Raw genomic sequence first — 18,382 nt, 5'->3', positions numbered from 1 at the left:
AGGGCATATCACGTGCTTCCGTCAGGGCTTGGCCCGCGGATAGCCGCACTTGGTGACTCGATTCGTTCCCCTCTGTGATTCATGCAGCAAGATCTTGCTGCGAGCTATATTTACTTTTGTTAATGTCAGTAACTGGTTCCTTCGACCTTCCTCCCCCTTGCATCTGCTTAACCTTGACCGCTGGTCTAGCTCTTCCAGGTTCTGAGTCCTCAATCCCATAAGGCATCACATTTACTCCTCAATTGCTGTCCTTTTCCAACCTGCTCCTGAAAGCTCAGTCATTATGGGCGCCGAGGACTGGAACCCAAAGTGTGCGTTTCCGTCTCGCTTATTCAGTTTTTGTTGGGCCTGTTTGCTTACTGTAGTTGTAACAGCATGGACATCGAAGCCCATCAAGCAGGATGTTGTTTATGAGGATGTTGAAGGCGTCCAGTCCGCTCTCCGGAAGCTAGAGAAGCTCCCACCGCTTGTTACTACCCATGAGGTGTGCCCTCCTCCTTTATTCTTACTGCCTGTCGTTCTGCTCGGGTGAAGGGAAACCGGATAGGTGGTGTCACTAAAGCAGTGCAGATCGCAAACCTCAAGAAGAGTCTAAAGAATGTCGCGCTCGGGAAGGCGTTTGTTTTACAAGGAGGTATGGCTCTTCCTTCGATTGACTGAGGAAGTAGACGCTAACCGTGTCCAGGGGACTGCGCGGAGTTGTTCGATTACTGTAATCAAGATATGATCGAGGCCAAAGTCAAGCTTCTGCTCCAGATGAGTTTGGTTTTAATCTGGGGTATGTTTTCCAGTTCTTATTCTGAAGCTCGGGACTAATGTGGTTCTAGGAGCAAACATGCCTGTTGTCCGTATTGCTCGTATCGCTGGACAGTTCGCCAAGTGAGTCTTGTTGCTTCCACCTTGCTGACAGGACTAAATGCTATAGACCCCGCTCAAATCCTATGGAAGTCGTCAACGGTGTTGAAATGCCTTCTTTCCGTGGGGACAATATCAACGGCTTTGACGCTACGCCTGACTCTCGCCGTCCGGACCCCTCGCGTCTGGTCTCTGCATACTTCCATTCTGCGGCTACGCTCAACTATTTGCGTGCTTCTCTCTCTTCTGGTCTTGCAGACTTACATTCTCCTCTTGACTGGGGTCTTGGTCATGTCATCACCCCGTCTATAAAAGAGAAGTACGAGCGGATCGTCAACAGAGTAAAGGATGCCCTCCGCTTCATGCAAACCGTTGGAATCGACACCGACCGTGGCGTTGAAACTGTCGACATCTACACCAGCCATGAGGGTCTCCTCCTAGAATATGAAACGAGCCTCACTCGGCTTCTGAAAGATCCGACCCCGCCGTCTTCCCACCAACCTACCGTCACCTTAGTCCCGGGGAAAGGACCAATCCCAGCGCAAACGCCCGCATCGAGTAGCTACTATGCTACATCTTCTCACTTCCTCTGGATCGGGGATCGCACGCGCCAACTAACGGGCGCTCACGTCGAATTTTTCCGCGGCATCGCCAACCCCATCGGCATCAAAATTGGCCCCTCCATGACCCCCACCGAGCTAGTCACCCTCCTCGATACTGTCAATCCAACCCGCGAAATTGGCAAAGTCACCCTCATCTCCCGCTACGGTGCTGCCAATATCGCCGCCCATCTCCCTGGACACATCAGCGCTGTTCAATCCTCCGGCCATATCCCCGTCTGGCAATGCGACCCGATGCACGGGAACACTCGCTCCACTCCCAATGGTGTCAAGACGAGACATTTCTCGGATATTCTTTCTGAGCTGAAGCAGGCGTTAGAGATACATAAGGCCGCAGGCAGCTTCCTTGGTGGCATGCATTTGGAGCTTACCGGTGAGGCGGTCACGGAGTGTGTTGGTGGTGCTGGAGGGTTGACAGAGGAGGGACTGGGAGAGAGATACACGACTTTCTGTGATCCGAGATTGAATGAGAAGCAGGCGCTGGAGTTGGCGTTCTTAGTTGCTGGTTTCTACCGAGAGATGGAGGGAGGCGAAGGGGTCAATTCAATTTAAACAGGGATTTAAAAAACTCTCAAACGCCTGAGAACTGCGTTTTACTATCCTTAATTGGTACATATTCAACTAGAATAATAGGATAGTTTTTGGCTTGCTACCACAATCTTCAGGTCTATCTATACATGAGACTATGCCTGTTCAGAGAAGAGTCTCATCGTATGTTATTGTTGCAGGATCCTTAGCTCCTTTCTAAATCTCTTTTAGCAGCCTCCGATGAGGGGTTCCTCGACGTACCATCCTTCGTCTCGGTTCTCAATCACGCAGATTCCTTTTTGATAGAGCCGGCATTGAAAACAATGGCTTCCTTGTCGACTACCGCCCTGCTAGACTTCCTCTCGCTAACAAGCGCTCAACGCTCCCAAGTCGAGCCCATAATCTCTGAATTTAACTCTTTTCTCATGGCCAAGAAGCAGTCAGCTCGGCCATCTACCCTAGCAAAAGTCTTCCCCTTGGTGTTTGGCGACAACGCCATCATCAAGGGCTCACCTTTATACGAAGAGCACTGGACTCAGCCATGGTACCCTCTTTCCTGTTCCCTCTCCCATTCCTCTTTACGCCATGCACTTTCATACTTACTGCTGTTCCAAGTCCCGAAGCTGCTACCTAACCCCACCGTGATCCTAACTCCTATCACAAGAAAACAGGTCACTCAGATTCTCGCTCTAACACACTCCCTCGGTGTGACATTCTCCATTCGTGGTGGTGGTCATCTCCAGAACCCTGGGGTTCAATAGCAATGATGGCGGAATCGTAATCTCTTTCTGCAAGGGTGAGTTTACGCAGCTTGTCCTCTCGGAGGAAAAGAAGACGGTAAACTTAGGGGTGGGCCTGCGCTGGGCGGAGGTTTATGAGAGACTGAACGAACATGGGCTTGCCGTTGCGGGGGGACGAGAGCCTCGCGTTGGCGTGGCGAGTTTACTGCTTGCTGGTGGGCTTTCATATCAATGTAATGAATGAAGTTGGGGTGCGTTGTATGGGGGTGGTTGATCAAGAGATGGGTGCCATACTCGCCTTGTCATTGCCTGAGACGATGGACTGATGGGATCTAGGTCGTCCTCGCAGACTCGACAACTGTCCACGCCAACAAGGATGAGAATCCTGACCTCTTCTGGGCGTTGAAGGGGGGCGGTCCTAACTTCGGTCTGCCTTGCTCTCTTTCCTTTTCTTTCTACCCTGGGCTCATGGAGTCCGTGAACTAATTCTGTGGCACAGGAAGGAATAATCTTAAACGTAACAATGACAACGCTTTCGAATATGCTCTGGTCCGAGAACCGTCTCTACAGCGCCTCCCAAAACACCGCCTTCCTCTCAGCCCTAATGGCCTACCAGACGCTCATAGAGTCTGACAACAAGGCTTCGCTCTTCATTCACACCGTAAATGACCATGCATTCGTCACTTTTACTTACTCCGGACCTGTTAAGGATGGGTGCCCAGCTATCTTCATGCCGTTCCAACGTATCCCGTACATGCGATATCTTGTTCCTCCAGCGCGCAGGACGGTATTGGAAATGGCAAAGGGCGTTGCGGATGTTTTGGAGTCGGAGAAACTGTGGTATGCAAGCCCAGTATCCTTTTTTCTTTTCTACTTATAGTATTGCAAGTGGTACGCTGCTCTAACGATCTGGTGGGAGATAAGTCACGATATGCGCACAACTACTCTTCCCGACTTAAGAGGTCTACCAAGCGGCCGAGCAAGCTCGACTGGATGCAGTAGCCTCCCTTGCTGATCTCAACCGCGCAGACCTAACAATGGTCATCCAGCCCATGTCTCCTCTCTCTGTGAAGGCCGCCAACGACAGCGGTGGGAATTCGTTTAGTTTGAACTGCGCTGGGCACCAGAGTATGTACACAGACCAACAACTCCTTGTCTTCTAGTCATCCGCATAGATATGGGGCTTCTGACGCTCTATTACTACGAGGTAGTATTCCTCATACTGGCCGATTACACCAACCCCTGACGCCCTGCGCGTCCAAGCGGCAATGCGCAAGATAGTCGACACCGTTGACGAGGCAGCAAAGAAGAACGGGTCGTATCTGCCTTTTAGATAAGCAAATTATGCGGCTCCAGATCAGGACCCGTTGGCGAGTTATGGGGAAAAGAATTTAAGCAGGTTGAGAAACTGCGGAAAAGTATAATCCAGAGGGAGTCTTTCAGGTTTTGCAGAATGGAGGATAGTTGGTTTCTAGAGCTGGGCTGAGGCTGGAAGATAAGCCTGATTTAGCAGAAGGAATATAAAAGGTTTCGATATAAGATAATAGGATATGCATATCTGACAGCAGCAGTTGTTTGCGGTCATGTAATGAGGACAGAAATCTAAGCCGGTAATAGTACAGAAGTTGATATCATGTCGTATCCCAACTCAACATCCAAGCAAGTCAATTCATTGTATAGGCGGTGAAGATTCTCTCAAGATGCATTTCAACAGTCAGTAATCTAGCTCAGAAATAATCTAAATCGTTAGTCGTATCGTTGAAACAATTATCCGGGAACCATCATCTTAAAGCTGGTCATTATGCGCTCGTGTCCCAGGTGCAGGGGCAATTGTAGCCTCAGGGTATAACGGTCCCGTTCCCGACGTGGGCCCGGACACCGGCTGCGTCTGAGACTGATATGCCATCCCAGGCTCATACGTCGGGAGCTGGCCGCCTAGACTGGGATTATGAGTTCGGGTATAACCCTGCTGCATCTCATACCCATTCGTAACATCTTCCTCGCTAGATGAGGACCAGTTTCCGTCGTGGTGACGTGGGTACGCGTTCGACGCGAAAGGATTAACGGATGGTTGATACGCTTCCGGATGAGGGATCGGTTCCGGATTCTCAGAAGATCCGTTTCCATGCTCGCGGAATCGCTCTTCTTCTGGATTTGTCAGCGCCGCGGTGCTGTCTGTTGAACCGTAGGGGGCTCCGCCTGGGTAGCTTGGCTCGGTACCCCAGGTTCGAATTGGGTAGGCTCGTCCCTTCTTCCAAGGCTCGGCTAGGGATGGGAAGTATTGGCGGTAGGAGATGGTGGCGCAGAGGATGCCGAGGAGGGAGCCAGTGATCACGTCGAAGGGGTGGTGCCGTGCATCCATGATTCGAGAGACAGCGATCAAGGTCGCGCCGAGGCAGGGGAACATGACGATGAACATCTTCCAAACTTCGCCTTTGTTATCCATGATGTGGAGTTTTCCGCCGAGCCAGAGCGAGAGGTAGAATAGGCCCGCAAAGGAAGCTGAGTTGGTTAGTCATAATTACTGTTCAGATTGTCTACTGATAGTATCTTACAGCTGCTATGACCTATTCTTAATCAGTACATAGACATCGCGGAACTGAGTAGTGACGAAACATACCTGAAGGCCACGATCGGAACCCATCCTTCAACAGATGCGGATCCCCAGTACATATGCTTATATCCGACAGACCGTACGGCTTTGGATCCGCGCTACCCGGTCTGGGCTGACACCGATCAATGATATCCGGTCTGGGCTTGCCGCAAGCGTTCTTGAGAGCTTGGGTGATCACAAAACATAACGCCTGAGATAGAATCAGGCCGAGAAACCCACAGTTGAGCTCCCACAGTCTATCCTTCCATCTGTATGGTCCGGTAAACTTCCTCTTCCCTCCCGCTTTGATCGGTTTGTTATGCGAGAATAACCCGTCAATGAAAAGGGTCCAGATGGCGATTATGATGAGCGGTCCTCCTCCGGAACAGGCGACGGCCTCGTAGATCGATATCCGTTCATGGACCGCGTACGGGTATTGGAGGGAGATGTTGTTTAATGAGAAACGTTGGTGGTATGGTTCGATTCGATCGAGTATCCAAAAGCAAATGACGAGCGCGCTGGTCTTATTAGCTTAATCGACATCGTTGGGTTAGTCCAGGGACAGACATAAGGATCACATAGTCGATGATATATCTATAATAAACAAGAGTCAGTCAGGTCGACTAAGCAAGGATGATTACGAGCACTCACGAAATGACGACTCGCGGTCGGAGTCGGCGCTTCGAGAATGGGAGCTTAGAGGGGAGACTGTCCATCTAGCGCGGCGCCGCCGATTTGTACGGGATGAGATTGTCGAGCAGGGTTCCTGACGATAATCGAGTCAGGAAACTGTGCACGTGTAGAAAGAGAAGGGAATTCAAAACATTAAATAATTTAAATAACAGAAATGATTATGAATTCAAAGGGGAGGACGACGTCTGAAAAATAAAGCATCTTATTCTCTTGGCTGGAACTCTGGGGTCCAATTGCAGATCCACCTGACCCTGCCTATAAATAATGATGGGCACTGCTAGTAATGGGCTTCCCTTAGGCGGCACGTCGCCCAGTCTGATCTTCAGCACTCAGCCACTGCCATTGTCATTCAGCATTGCTGTTCTGGACAGTTTCATCGTTGCTCACTCTGAGCATACCTCATCTTCTAAGCTGAGTTTCATTCGATCGTCTACTCCATAAATATGGGGAAACACAGCCAGGCTAAAGAATGATTCTGCCTAGAATACTTAGGCAGCCATACAATCCAGACAAGGTGGCTAGAACGAAAGGCCTTGGCCAACTTCTGATTCACGGAACAGCACATCACAGTGTACAATATACAAGAGTCCAAGGCTCAAAAATATTCCATTAAACAATTAAGATTCATCATAATCCAACAAAGATTAAAGCAGTATACCTAATTGATCTGAGAGGATATGGAAAGTTATGTTACAAATTCAAACTTGGCCAGGCTTTTGACGTCTATCATCGAATGCCTTTGTAACCAGTCTCATTGCTTGTCCATTCTAACAGACAGTGATGAACAGACCGATCCTATTCTCAAATTAGTTAATGGCTCAATGAAGGATCGTTTGGGAATACTCACGGTGAGGGATTATAATCTTCGAAGAATTCGAGCTCAGTGGTTCCAGCAGTCGACATCTCGTAGCCGACGGTCTGGCCAGCCGGGCACTCGGAACTACAGACGGTGTAGGAGTTCCCGGGGGAAACAGTGAACTGGCCAAGATTTTGACTGATCTGAGGAGCGTTGTTGTATGTGGTTGACTCGGTGGCATACGTTTCGACTGCTGAGAATTGAATCGTGCCGTCTCCACTGAAATCGAATGCTGAAGTCTCAAGATCCTCTTGCCGAGGGAAGAGGAAAACAAGGGTACAAGTCTTTCCAGCAGCCGTGGCAGGAATGTCAAAGTTGAAGATTGTCGAGACAGTGGATGTCACAGTTCCGTTGAACTGAGTGCCGTAAGCTTCATCAGGGGAGGACGAGTCAATAGGGATGATCAAATGGGGGAACTCATAGTCGCCCGAGAGATCAGCAGGGCAACTCCCACCGGCACCGCCGCCAGCAGGTCCAGTGGGTTGGGGACCTCCACCGCCAGCAGGGACAGTGGAAGTCTCGCCTCCGCCAGCAGGGCCAGTAGGCGTCACGCCGCCGCCACCGGGACCAACAGGAGTCTCAGTAGAAGGAGGTTGACCAGGCTCGGTTCCTCCAGGAACTCCAGGGGTGTTTGACTCTCCGCCAGGTACGCCAGGCGTTTCAGTGGTGCAATCGGCAGTAACTGTTATATATACAGTCGATGTTGGAGGGCACTGCGCACACTCAGAAGGAACTCCACCGGGACCCTGAGATCCGGGAGCACTGGGCGAGGGCGTAGCAACTGGGACAGTCCCAGTGCTCTGACCACCTCCTTCACCACCTCCTCCAGCGCCGCCTCCTGGGGCACTTGGTGAGGGTGAAGTGCCAGGACCTTCACCACTCCCAGCACCACCTCCAGGGACACTAGGCGAGGGCGAGGTAACTGGAACGGTCTCAGTGCTTTGACTAGGGCCTCCTCCTGCTCCTCCTCCAGGGACGCTGGGCGATGGCGAGGGCGAAACAACTGGGATGGTTGCGGTGCTTTGGCCGGGAGCTTCGCTGCCTCCAGCACCACCTCCTGGGACACTGGGCGAAGGTGAGACAACTGGAACAGTTGCTGTGCTTTGGCCAGGTCCACCTCCAGCACCACCCCCAGGAATGCTGGGTGAGGGCGTAACGATTGGGACGGTCGGGGTGCTTTGGCCGGGAACTTCACTGCCTCCAGCACCACCTCCTGGGGCACTAGGCGAAGGTGAGACAACTGGGACAGTCGCAGTGCTTTGGCCAGGACCCTGAGGGCCAGGTCCACCTCCAGCTCCGCCCCCAGGAACGCTGGGTGAGGGCGTAACGATTGGGACGGTCGGGGTGCTTTGGCCGGGAACTTCACTGCCTCCAGTACCACCTCCTGGGGCACTAGGCGAAGGTGAGACAACTGGGACAGTCGCAGTGCTTTGTCCAGGGCCCTGTGTTCCGGGGCCACCTCCTCCTGCTCCCGTTCCCAAGCAAGAATCGGCCGTTAGCTGAATGCTAACGCAGCCTGTAACATCTGCACTGTTCGGTGAGGTATAGATGTTCATTTCTCCATTTTGACCAGTTGCACAGGCAACGAAATCAGTTTGCCCGTTATAACCGAGCAGGCCGCTCGAGTCGACTGAGAATCCTGGCGTGGGAGTTCCACCCAAATCACATTGAAATTGTGTCGTGGGAGCTATAAGGATTAACGAGTTAGCAAGCCTTCCCCATTGTCATGGTTTAGGGTCAATTGGCATACGAGTCAATATACAGCCACGTCCACTACCATCAGTGATAGAGCCATCAGTGTTAATACAGAACTGGCCCTCAGGCAAGCTTCCCGAGTCACCGCCTACACGGTTCTGACCATCTCCAAGCTGGCCAACAGGGCCCGAAGCACCGCCGGATGCTGTAAGGTGGAAGCAACAGCTGGTATCGCGGGAAACAAATGCTTGGGCGCTTGCCGCAAAGGCTGCAAAAGCAGCAAAGTTCCTCATATTGGCCATGACCAAATGAAGCGGGTGAAGCGAGTGTAAGGGAAGAGTCAAGTTGATTCTTGCCTATTCTTAAGAAGGTTGGGATACGCTCCGGAAGAAAGAAGGCAATTTATAACTTCGGGTGGATGCTCCGGGTCAGTTATCGGACTGCATGTAGTCATAGCTTCTGCGAAGCATCGAACCTAAGAAAATGACATTCAGGTTGACCCAATGATACGCCCTCCGATGTGAGCATAAACAGGCTGTGTGAAGGCCGAGAAACCCGGGCCTGGACCTTCTCAATGCTAGACGTCATTCCTGCTTGTGGAGCTGGATTCCATCGTCGATTGAGCCCCGGCATACATCTCCCTGCCACTAGGTTATGAGCGAGGCCAATCCAAGCAATCGGTCAACAGTGAGGTGGGCCATCAGAAGATGCTGGTTCGAGTATAACTCTGCCTTGATCAGCTTTCCTCAGTACATGGTTCTGGCGAGCCTCTGCGAGCAAATTGTATTTAGATCCACGAGTTCAAGTGGCACTGATGGGCTTAACGAGCCCACCGCCGATGGTCGAGTCCGCTCACGCCACTGCGAAACCCAACGGCTGAGTCTAACCTTGTCCTCAAGTCCGGCAAAGATTGGGTTTATGAGAGACATTGCCCCGCGTCTGCTGTTGTTGCTACGGAAAGCGTATAGGTAACACATCCAATAAGCAGGTGCAGTAGCAGGTGCAGTACAAGGGTCGAACTGCTACCCAGGGCATCATCGCCGCTTCCAGGGCCAGGCACGGCCGCGATTGCGAAGTCTTTCACGCAGGCCAATGTGGAGCTAGGTCAATCGAATAACAAAGTACTCCGGAGTACATCCGATCTGATGGCCCATTCGCACGACTGTGGCTGGATAGAGCAGTGAGTGTGCCCTTGCTGGGTCACATCATCGGGCCTGAGGAGATGGGGAATGGCAGTGGAGAGGCCGCCAGGGACGGACGATGACGGGCTGCTCGGAATGGGAAAAATGGCTCGACCGGAACTTTGGGTGGGCCAGCTCAATGAATTGCGCCAACGGCTTTGCTTATTTCTATTTCTATCAAACATCTCATACAAATTCTGATCGCTGGTGAGCGTCAGACTGGGTACTCTGTACGTACACCTCTTCCTTCAGGAAACTACCCACGTTGATCCTATCCACCAAATTGGACGTCATTATTGCATTCAACAAAGTGGAAAACAAAGCAATTGGTTCTTCGTGGAAATGCCGGGTTCGATGCGTGCAGTGACAATTCACCGCTGTCGAGATTGAATCGAGAAAAGTATGTTGGTTGTGGTCATGGATTACGAAGAGTGGTTATGCCTTGGTAAGTGGATGTCTATAAATATAGTAATAGTGGTTGTATAATCAAGGTATACCTCTGTAGAGCATCTCGCCGCTGGGAACATCCACCCACCACTCACAAGGATCAAATCAGTTTTATCTTGACTTTATAACACTTTCCCTGCTACAAAGTACGTGGATTCTTTCGTTTGAAGGATTCGTTGACACTGGGCATCGATACTATATGGTTTCTCTTCCAAGTTTCTGTTCATAACCATACTACTACAACGTAGGTTAGCCGCATGGTTTGTAACCAGACTCAACAAGCACTATTGGAACGTTGGCATCATTACACTATCATATCCAGATCAAGTTAATCAAGTAGCAAATGACAATGCAGAGAAAGCGTGCACCCAGAATACTCAGAGTAACTATTCAGGAAGATCACCGTGCAGTTCTATTTCAGGAACAGGGCTACAACGCCCGGCCATGATATGCGGCCCAAGTTATTCCTTCACGATTAGTGTTCTGAGACGAGCTCGTGGATTTACTCGGCAATAATTGATCAAAATAAATCTAAATTCAAGCCCACTAAAGGTTGAATGTAATGCTGTTGAGGGTGAAACGTAACCGGATTTCCATCAATTCCAAACCGTAAGTACTCGACCGAGTCCAATACAGCAGGAAAGGAAACCAGTCAGAGAGCCCTCGTGGTTGATCTTGGAGTTCTCAACGATGAATATACCAACCGATGCCTGATATGCTCTTTGAGAGAACTCCCATCTCCCAATCTCGAAACTCGATCTAGATGCTAAAATAACACAAGGATATCTAATATCTATCGGAAGTGTCGGGTTTCAGACTGTATGAATTTGTTATACGAGCTATACCATCCGAGAAGCCCGGAATTTACTGATTCGCTTTGGCGGTTCTCTTGGGTCAGCGGAAACCATTTCTTGTTCTTCATCATCAAAAGAACTGCCGTTTTGTCTGGCCATCCTGTTTTTCATCCGGTGGAACTCGGTAGCAATTTCCTTCCGGTGAAGTTCCTCGTCCAACTCCTCAGGCTCTGGAGCTGTGGCAGTTCCCTCGGGAATGTTACGCTCAACCAAGGTATCTGCAAGGATTTTCCCTTCAGGTTTGACAGCACTCGGTGGCTTCTCCAAAATGTCCGAGATAGGCTGGGAGAATGGTTTCGGTTCTGCAGGCTTGGCAGGAAACAGTGGCATTGACGGGGTTGGTTCGAGCGATGCGGGTTTGTGTTGGAATGAGGTCGAGGGTGCAGCGGAGCTTGCATTGGCAATCGTCGCTGCAGAGCCACGAGCGGTCTTGAATCGGGAAGTTTTCTTCGGGGTAGGTGCGTCAACAGCAGCAGAAGCCTTCTCTGCTGTTGTACGCTCAATTATAGAATCCGACAGAACAGGAACATCGGGTTTTCGAGGGATAACCTTTTTGCTTTCAGGAGCAGGGGGCTTTGGGGTTGGCGCAATGTCAAGATTATCAGCGAAGGCAACCTTTTTCTTAGGCTTTGCCTTGGAAGCCGGTTCACCATTCGTTTCCGGTGTCTTCTCTACCTTTACCTGAACCGGATGTTCAAGGTCCTCTTTAACATCCGCAGGAAGCGACGCAGTATCTTTGCCCACATTCCACATACCACGAGCGTTCAATTTCGCCTCCAGTTCACGCATCTGACGGTGGTAGTCTTCGTCCAGAACAGGCCGGATACTTCGTCCGTACTCATCTTCTTCCTCTTCCTCTTCGTCTTCGTCGTCGTATGGATAGGGATCGTATTCTTCTTCGATTGAGATTTCACTTGCATCATCATCCAACTCAAGCTCGGCAACTACAGCGCCTACCTCGTCCAGTCCATATCGCAACATTTCACGCCGTAGCTGAGCATCTTCTGGAGACTCGTCGACATCCACGACAGGGGTCTCTTTTCCAACTTCTGCCGGAGTCCCACCCGCATCCGATGCAGACGAAGAGGGCTCATTGCCTCCTGATGAGGCAAGCTCCTGACCAGCCTCTTCTTGACCTTCCTTCTTCTGGCCCGCCTGTTCACCTTGTTCGGCTGCTGGGGCGAAAGTATCTTTTGACGCAGTGTCCGGAGAGTGTGTCTCAATAAACGCGGAAGCGTCCCGCTTGGGAAGGTCTGGTATATCCTTAACACCAGCCTTTTTTAGAATCTCCAATAGACTCGAGGCCTGATCCCCCGGGTTGGTAGTCGTACTCGAAATAACTTCTCCGTTTTCGTCAAGCTCCTCAATGATTTCTCGCATAGGAAAGTCGTCTGCTGGATTTCGAGTTAGGTGTTCTGCAGAGTCTAAAGCTTCCATTTGGGGCTCGGCTGCACGCAGTCTCTTTTCCATCGATGCCACATTGGTCTTAACGTAGTCTATTCGCCTCGAAATAAGGTCGATAACTTGTTGTCTGGTTCGCCGAAGGCCTTGTTTCTCACCAATAATCACTCGAAACTCGTCTTCGTTGACGAAAGTCCCCCCGAATTTGCGGCTGACTCGCAGGAAATCGTTTGTTGTAGCATCGTTGCCTAAGTCGGCGATTCCTTCTTTCAGCCCCTCATATTCCGCTTCCCATGTCCTCCAGTGGTAAAGGGATTGTTGTAGTTGTAGAATGTTGCTCTCGAGTTCGCGACGCTGGCGTTCGAGCCCTTCAATACTGCTGTCCGGAACTCCCATTTCAGATTCAGAACGAGTAATAAGCGAAAGCTATCACTCAATCGAATGCCAGGAAGTGAAAAAGGTTGCGACTTTCATGCAAAAGTAAAGTGAAGAGAACTTTTGGGGAGCGGGCGGCAAAAAGCACTTGCAAAGATCCGCCGCGCGGAACAACGGGGCATCAATCTGATTGGGTAACGCGACATATCAATGACCGTCAGATACCTGCATTGCTCTTAACTCCGTCACTCTCTCAACAGTGTTTAAGACATATTGTCGTTGTCCATCCTACTGGACACTGGTACTACAGTCATGCCGCCTTCTCGCGAGGCTTTGGTAAATCGCGGGGATGAAGATGGTAAGCTCTGTTCCCGGACCATGAGGCTTTAATCCATGCTAACCACGTCCTTCCTAGAGGTCTGCCCTGTCTGCAAATCCTCGCGGTATCTGAACCCGGACATGCGATTCCTTATAAACCCAGAATGCTATCATAAAATGTGCGAGTCATGCGTGGACAGGATTTTCTCCGGAGGCCCGGCGAACTGTCCTGTGGCCGGGTGCCACAAGACATTGAGAAAGCAACGGTTTCGCAAACAGACATTCGAGGATATAAATGTTGAGAGGGAGGTTGATATACGGCGCAGGGTAATGACTGTGTGAGTTGTTCTCCTGTCTGCCTCCCCCCTGAGTGCTAACCATGCTTAGCCTTAACCGCCGAGAAGAAGAGTTCGATTCCAAGCTAGACTGGGACAACTTTTTAGAGCAGAGAGAGGAGATTATATTCAACCTTGTCAACAGGATTGACGTCGCGAAAACTGAGGCCGATCTTCAGAGCTATGCATCGGAGAACATGAAGTCTATCCGTGCCAACCAAGCTCTCGAAGCTAAAGAAGTCTCCTCGTTCCAAGAACGCCAGAACCAAGAACAAGAGCTAGCACGTCTGCGGCGCCAGGCCGCTAAAGAGGAATACGAAAATGAGCGGAAAGAGCTATTAGCCGGTCGGGAAAATTATCTCAACAGCCTTGCGCAAGGACGAGCAGGAGAGGCGGCCGCAATCGCGCGACAAGGCCAGAAAGTCATGCTCAAGAAATCCTCAGCTCGGCGCAGCGAGGAAGAGCGAATCAGACAGAAGCAGGCTGCTCTACGTGGAACAGACACCCAGAGGCCTGCCTATTCTGGTGCGACCACAGCCGAAGAAGGCGGATCGGGCCTGATCAAGGGTCTCAAGAAAGTCAAAACTCCAGAGCCCGAGAAGCCTTACGATCCCTTTGGCGGAATGGTTCCAAATAAGAGAGACTATTATACATTGCGAGATTACTATCCATCCTCGTATCTTGATCCTATCCGTCAAGATACACGGATGCTCGCGGGCGGATATGACCTTCAAGAATATTACTCACGAACCATGCTCGAGGCATTTGCGGGCTTAGGTTGCTTTGTTGACGAGGAGGTTCCGATGCGAGAAGCAAACTCCTTCAACATTATGAAGCCTATTGCCACACAGGGAGCTGTTTTAGCGGCGGGATCTGGTGAGGGTAGTGCATGAGCATTTCTTCGAAGATGGAAACTACCTTTATTTGACATTCTGCATTGCATAGCGGTGGCGCTAAGTTTTTTTTTCGTTGTTTTCTCGCAGTTGGCTTCTTGGGTTGGTTATACCAAAGAACTGGTATACAAGGCGTAAAATAGGTGCGGTCAATACATATTCTAAAATCACACAGTAATATTATACAAGTGTTGATACACTATCAGATCGTTCCACCGGTGATTTGTTCTCCCAGCTTCTTGATTCTGCCTTGGACAACATCCCAACGCTCCACCTCACGGTTCTCGTTAACACGGCTTGCCATACCCCTTGGGAAACCAAGATTCCAAATGTTCTCGCCGTATTTGTGATCGCTGCGCCAAGCTTCATTCTCTCCCTCAGGAAAGACCTTCTCAATTTCAGCCGCTAGTTGGGACTCGGTAGTGATGAAGTGACGAGCATTCATGTAGAGCGTGTGCAATGCATCCCGACGCTCTGCCACCTTCTTGGCAGCCTTCTTCTCAGTTCGGGCTTTAGATTGAGCGAGTCGCTGTTCCCTGCCTGGATCCGGCAGCACAGGCATGCGCTTCGGTAGCATATCCCGAGGAATAGACGGCCGTGTGAGGTATTCGTCCTCTCGTTCACGTTGTCGGAGAACGTGATCTCGTAGCTTCTGCCTCTCCCGACTTCGATCCTCCATTGTCTTATCCGTCCGTAGTTTCCGGCTGTGAAGTTCCACCAAACCCTCTTCGAAGTTCTGTCGCCTCATTTCGGCCATGCTCCGTTTCCAGCTCCGGTATTCAGCATGAGGCTCATCTGGGTCAATAGTTTCTTGCTTGGTAGGGAGAGGTGTGGCGGCGGCAATGTATTGTTTGTTGGGTTTGTCCGCTCGTCGCTTAGGGAAGAGTTCACGCGGGACCGGCAGCGTACCCTTGACACGGGGCTTAGGTGGAAGATCCGGTTGGATTGTTCGAGGAATTTCAATAAAATTCGGTGATTCTGGTCCAACCCGGAGAACGGAGGATGATGAGAAACCACGGAGCTGCACGGTGGCAGTCCGGCTTTGGCGGAGAAGGGACATTGCGCCGAATGATCTATGCCGTGAACCAATATTTCTTTGAATTAGTGAAGAAGTGATCGTGACTATCGAGTGTCGATTATGTGCTCACGAGTCACAACCCAGGGTTTGGGGCTGTGTTGAGCAACGCGGTTGTCTGGCTTGAGGCCGGAAAAAGCTCGAAGCGACTTTTCTCGCTGTTGGCCCGTGCACCACTCCGCTTGGCGTCCGCCGAAAAATAATTTCTCCTCAGCAACTTTTCTCAGTTTTCTCTCTGCGTTCCGCCAACTTTTTTTTTACTCCCCACCTTTTCTCCTTACTTCCCCTTCAATAGGAGGAATATACACAAAATGGGTACAGGGAAGAAGGAAGCCACGCGCCGTGTCCGCCAGGGCAAGGTTGGCGATGGCATGGCCAATGTGAGGGTCAAGGGTGAAAATTTCTACAGGTAAGCTTCGTTCCACATATGATTGGCGCAGCGACTAATTTGCGAAGAGATGCGAAGAAGGTGAAGAGGCTGAATATGCTCAAGGATGGCAAGCCTCAACGTGACGCCGCCGGAAACATCACTGTTGCTGCTTCGTATCAATCTCGAGAGGCACCGGTCGCTAGAATAGAACCAAACCGGAAATGGTTTGGCAATACTCGGGTCATCTCACAAGAGGCTTTATCCTCGTTTCGTGAGGCCGTCGCCGAGCGTGCCTCTGACCCGTATCAGGTTCTCCTCAAGACCAACAAGCTCCCAATGAGCCTGATCAGAGACAATAAGACGGTCAATGGACTCAAGCAACATGAGGCTAAGATGACAATTGAAACATCACCATTTAGCGACACTTTCGGGCCTAAGGCTCAAAGAAAGAGAGTCAAGCTGGGTGTCTCGTCGCTCGAAGACTTGGCTGGTGAAACGATGAAGATGCACGATAGTTATGTTGAGAAGTCGGAACAAGGTAGGCATGAGGACGGTACTCCGATCGTCGCTGGCGATGATGTGGCGACAGATCTCTCAGTTGGCACCTTGCCGACGTCTCGTGAGGCAGTCTTCTTGAAAGGTCAAAGCAAAAGAATTTGGAACGAGCTGTATAAGGTCATTGACTCGTCTGACGTTGTCATTCATGTTATCGATGCTCGCGACCCCGAGGGCACACGCTGCAGAGGTATTGAGAAATACATTCGCGAGGAGGCACCACATAAGCACCTGATATTTGTTCTGAACAAGTGTGATCTTGTGCCCACTGGCGTTGCGGTAAGTCCTATTCATTTCATTAGATCTCTTCTCTATTCGCTTAACCCATCCATTGGCCTCCGCCATGCCATCGCTAAGTCAAGTCTACTTCTGTGACCTTGTGTCACGCTTTCTCAATGGAAGTATTGTCTGTTACAGCTTTGGCAGATTAACGCTGGTCCGTGCCGAATTTCATTCTGAAGCTAGGCTGATCAGCTTTCGTTTTGAAAGCTGGTCGTTAAGGACTGGGCAGTGTTCTGTTTTTGAGTTGAGTACTGCTTCGCCATCGGCGTCTTCATAGCAGAGCTCTTAGTAACATTTCACACATCGCTATTTCTTTTTGCTTTTTTTATGGGGGCTTTCGGTTTTGCTTCAATTTAAATTGTATGCTATAATGGTGTGCTAACTGGTACACTAGGCTGCTTGGGTACGTCACTTGTCAAAGGACTATCCTACTCTTGCATTCCACGCTTCGATCAACAACTCTTTTGGTAAAGGATCTCTTATCCAACTCCTGAGGCAATTTTCATCACTCCACTCCGACCGAAAACAGATCTCGGTTGGTTTGATCGGCTATCCTAACACAGGAAAGTCTTCAATAATCAATACTCTCCGCAAGAAGAAGGTGTGCACAGTTGCTCCTATCCCGGGCGAGACCAAAGTTTGGCAGTACGTCACTCTGATGAAGAGGATTTACCTCATCGACTGTCCTGGTGTTGTCCCGCCGAGTCAGACGGATACCCCAGAGGATATTCTCCTCCGAGGTGTTGTCCGGGTTGAAAACGTTGAAAACCCTGAGCAGTATATTCCGGCCATATTGAAGCGCGTGCAACCCAAGCATCTTGAGCGCACTTACGGTATCAAGGAAACAAGCGACGCCATCGAGTTCCTCAGCATTCTTGCCAGGAAGGGCGGTAGGCTCCTTCGTGGAGGTGAACCAGATCTCGATGGCGTTGCTAAGATGGTGATCAACGATTTCCTCCGAGGCAAGATTCCCTGGTTTACTCCCCCTCCTTTCACACCTGGTGAGGAGGGTGAGAAGATTGAAGGCCGCGAAGGCAGACTCGGTGAGATGGGCAGAAAGCGCAAGATTGAGGAGACATCTCAGGATGCGAGTGAGGGTCAAGAAGGCCAAGATCAGTCCGCTTCTGACTCCGAGGAAGAGTTTGGGGGATTCGATGACGAGCAGGATGATAGCGATAATGATTCTATTGCAAATCTTGAAGTCAGCGATGAGGAAAGCGGGGAGGAGTGAATGTCATTGTCGCGCGGCAACCTCTAACACCTTACAACCCACACAAGCAGCGTCAGTTTCCACAAGTAAAATACTTGGCCCTGCTATTTGACGCCAGGACGTCGCAGAACGTCCTGCATACTTAGCTGTCGCTTTCTGCTTGGCTGTTCGGCTGGCGGGCCATTTGACAGCTGTACAGCCCCGAGGCGCAACGTGGAATCCGTGGCGCTGTTCATCTCAACCTCGAATAACGATAGGCAGTACGGAGCACCCACAGCGTCGTTCCAATCTGTCTGGGCTGTTGACTGTCGTACATATGCCCAAAGATGCTTCCGGTGGAAGAACGTATAGTCGAGTCCATCGATGACATCATTCATTTAGATACCCATGTCTCTACCGAATCTATAGCAATATTCTGGATTCTTATGATAGGTAAATAAAATGTATAGGAGGCAAGCAGTAAGACGAATTGGCTGGACACTAGCTCACCGCCGTCACGTGGGGCA

At 50.6% G+C, this 18,382-nt stretch overlaps 8 protein-coding genes across 8 annotated transcripts, besides 1 other annotated feature; 4 read left to right on the top strand and 4 right to left on the bottom strand.

Moving 5' to 3' along the window:
• Nucleotides 1–18,382: part of a sequence feature (contig 1.26 403..389371(1)) that runs on past both edges of the window.
• On the top strand, nucleotides 284–2,027 carry ANIA_01673 (3-deoxy-7-phosphoheptulonate synthase class II; the record flags this gene model as incomplete). Its single annotated transcript, XM_654185.1, has 6 exons — nucleotides 284–311; nucleotides 375–484; nucleotides 571–634; nucleotides 686–778; nucleotides 828–879; nucleotides 926–2,027. The coding sequence occupies 6 exons, from the start codon at nucleotides 284–286 to the stop codon at nucleotides 2,025–2,027; spliced, it is 1,449 nt and encodes a 482-aa protein (XP_659277.1).
• Nucleotides 3,267–4,207, top strand: ANIA_01672 (uncharacterized protein; the record flags this gene model as incomplete). Its single annotated transcript, XM_654184.1, has 5 exons — nucleotides 3,267–3,583; nucleotides 3,624–3,634; nucleotides 3,704–3,871; nucleotides 3,907–3,950; nucleotides 4,163–4,207. 5 exons carry the CDS (start codon nucleotides 3,267–3,269, stop codon nucleotides 4,205–4,207), a joined length of 585 nt encoding a protein of 194 aa, XP_659276.1.
• ANIA_01671 (phosphatase PAP2 family protein) lies at nucleotides 4,276–6,159 on the bottom strand. Its single transcript, XM_654183.2, has 5 exons — nucleotides 5,988–6,159; nucleotides 5,904–5,930; nucleotides 5,364–5,854; nucleotides 5,299–5,310; nucleotides 4,276–5,245 (listed from the first exon to the last, which is right to left on the bottom strand). Exons 1-5 carry the CDS (start codon nucleotides 6,050–6,052, stop codon nucleotides 4,530–4,532), a joined length of 1,311 nt encoding a protein of 436 aa, XP_659275.1. The 5' UTR covers nucleotides 6,053–6,159; the 3' UTR covers nucleotides 4,276–4,529.
• On the bottom strand, nucleotides 6,685–8,930 carry ANIA_01670 (putative GPI anchored cell wall protein). The gene is made up of 3 exons (XM_654182.2): nucleotides 8,636–8,930; nucleotides 6,877–8,572; nucleotides 6,685–6,824 (listed from the first exon to the last, which is right to left on the bottom strand). Exons 1-3 carry the CDS (start codon nucleotides 8,880–8,882, stop codon nucleotides 6,797–6,799), a joined length of 1,971 nt encoding a protein of 656 aa, XP_659274.2. The 5' UTR covers nucleotides 8,883–8,930; the 3' UTR covers nucleotides 6,685–6,796.
• Nucleotides 11,048–12,915, bottom strand: ANIA_01669 (prefoldin-like protein; the record flags this gene model as incomplete). The annotated part of the gene is made up of 1 exon (XM_654181.2): nucleotides 11,048–12,915. Exon 1 carries the CDS (start codon nucleotides 12,857–12,859, stop codon nucleotides 11,048–11,050), a length of 1,812 nt encoding a protein of 603 aa, XP_659273.1. The 5' UTR covers nucleotides 12,860–12,915.
• On the top strand, nucleotides 13,536–14,384 carry ANIA_01668 (TFIIH/NER complex subunit TFB3; the record flags this gene model as incomplete). Its single annotated transcript, XM_654180.1, has 1 exon — nucleotides 13,536–14,384. One exon carries the CDS (start codon nucleotides 13,536–13,538, stop codon nucleotides 14,382–14,384), a length of 849 nt encoding a protein of 282 aa, XP_659272.1.
• On the bottom strand, nucleotides 14,508–15,560 carry ANIA_01667 (uncharacterized protein). Its single transcript, XM_654179.2, has one exon. It carries the CDS (start codon nucleotides 15,442–15,444, stop codon nucleotides 14,587–14,589), a length of 858 nt encoding a protein of 285 aa, XP_659271.1. The 5' UTR covers nucleotides 15,445–15,560; the 3' UTR covers nucleotides 14,508–14,586.
• Nucleotides 15,710–18,278, top strand: ANIA_01666 (putative GTPase NOG2). Its single transcript, XM_050612837.1, has 3 exons — nucleotides 15,710–15,868; nucleotides 15,916–16,663; nucleotides 17,061–18,278. Exons 1-3 carry the CDS (start codon nucleotides 15,771–15,773, stop codon nucleotides 17,895–17,897), a joined length of 1,683 nt encoding a protein of 560 aa, XP_050468709.1. The 5' UTR covers nucleotides 15,710–15,770; the 3' UTR covers nucleotides 17,898–18,278.

This window comes from Aspergillus nidulans, chromosome VII (genome assembly GCF_000011425.1).
Source record: "Aspergillus nidulans FGSC A4 chromosome VII".
Taxonomy (NCBI): domain Eukaryota; kingdom Fungi; phylum Ascomycota; class Eurotiomycetes; order Eurotiales; family Aspergillaceae; genus Aspergillus; species Aspergillus nidulans.
The sequence above is the reverse complement of the archived record's forward strand: the minus strand, read 5'-3'. Positions and strand labels throughout refer to the sequence as shown.

What these genes read in the sequence shown, in the direction of transcription:
- ANIA_01671 (XM_654183.2), bottom strand. Translation starts at nt 6,052, where the DNA reads ATGGACAGTCTCCCCTCTAAGCTCCCATTCTCGAAGCGCCGACTCCGA. An exon ending in CGACCGCGAGTCGTCATTTC is followed by an intron (nt 5,931 to 5,987) that starts GTGAGTGCTCGT and finishes TGTTTATTATAG; the next exon opens with ATATATCATCGACTATGTGA. An exon ending in ATCGACTATGTGATCCTTAT is followed by an intron (nt 5,855 to 5,903) that starts GTCTGTCCCTGG and finishes TAATAAGACCAG; the next exon opens with CGCGCTCGTCATTTGCTTTT.
- ANIA_01670 (XM_654182.2), bottom strand. Translation starts at nt 8,882, where the DNA reads ATGGCCAATATGAGGAACTTTGCTGCTTTTGCAGCCTTTGCGGCAAGC. An exon ending in ACGTGGCTGTATATTGACTC is followed by an intron (nt 8,573 to 8,635) that starts GTATGCCAATTG and finishes TAATCCTTATAG; the next exon opens with CTCCCACGACACAATTTCAA. An exon ending in GAAGATTATAATCCCTCACC is followed by an intron (nt 6,825 to 6,876) that starts GTGAGTATTCCC and finishes ATTTGAGAATAG; the next exon opens with GATCGGTCTGTTCATCACTG.
- ANIA_01667 (XM_654179.2), bottom strand. Translation starts at nt 15,444, where the DNA reads ATGTCCCTTCTCCGCCAAAGCCGGACTGCCACCGTGCAGCTCCGTGGT.
- ANIA_01666 (XM_050612837.1), top strand. Translation starts at nt 15,771, where the DNA reads ATGGGTACAGGGAAGAAGGAAGCCACGCGCCGTGTCCGCCAGGGCAAG. An exon ending in AAGGGTGAAAATTTCTACAG is followed by an intron (nt 15,869 to 15,915) that starts GTAAGCTTCGTT and finishes TAATTTGCGAAG; the next exon opens with AGATGCGAAGAAGGTGAAGA. An exon ending in TTGTGCCCACTGGCGTTGCG is followed by an intron (nt 16,664 to 17,060) that starts GTAAGTCCTATT and finishes CTGGTACACTAG; the next exon opens with GCTGCTTGGGTACGTCACTT.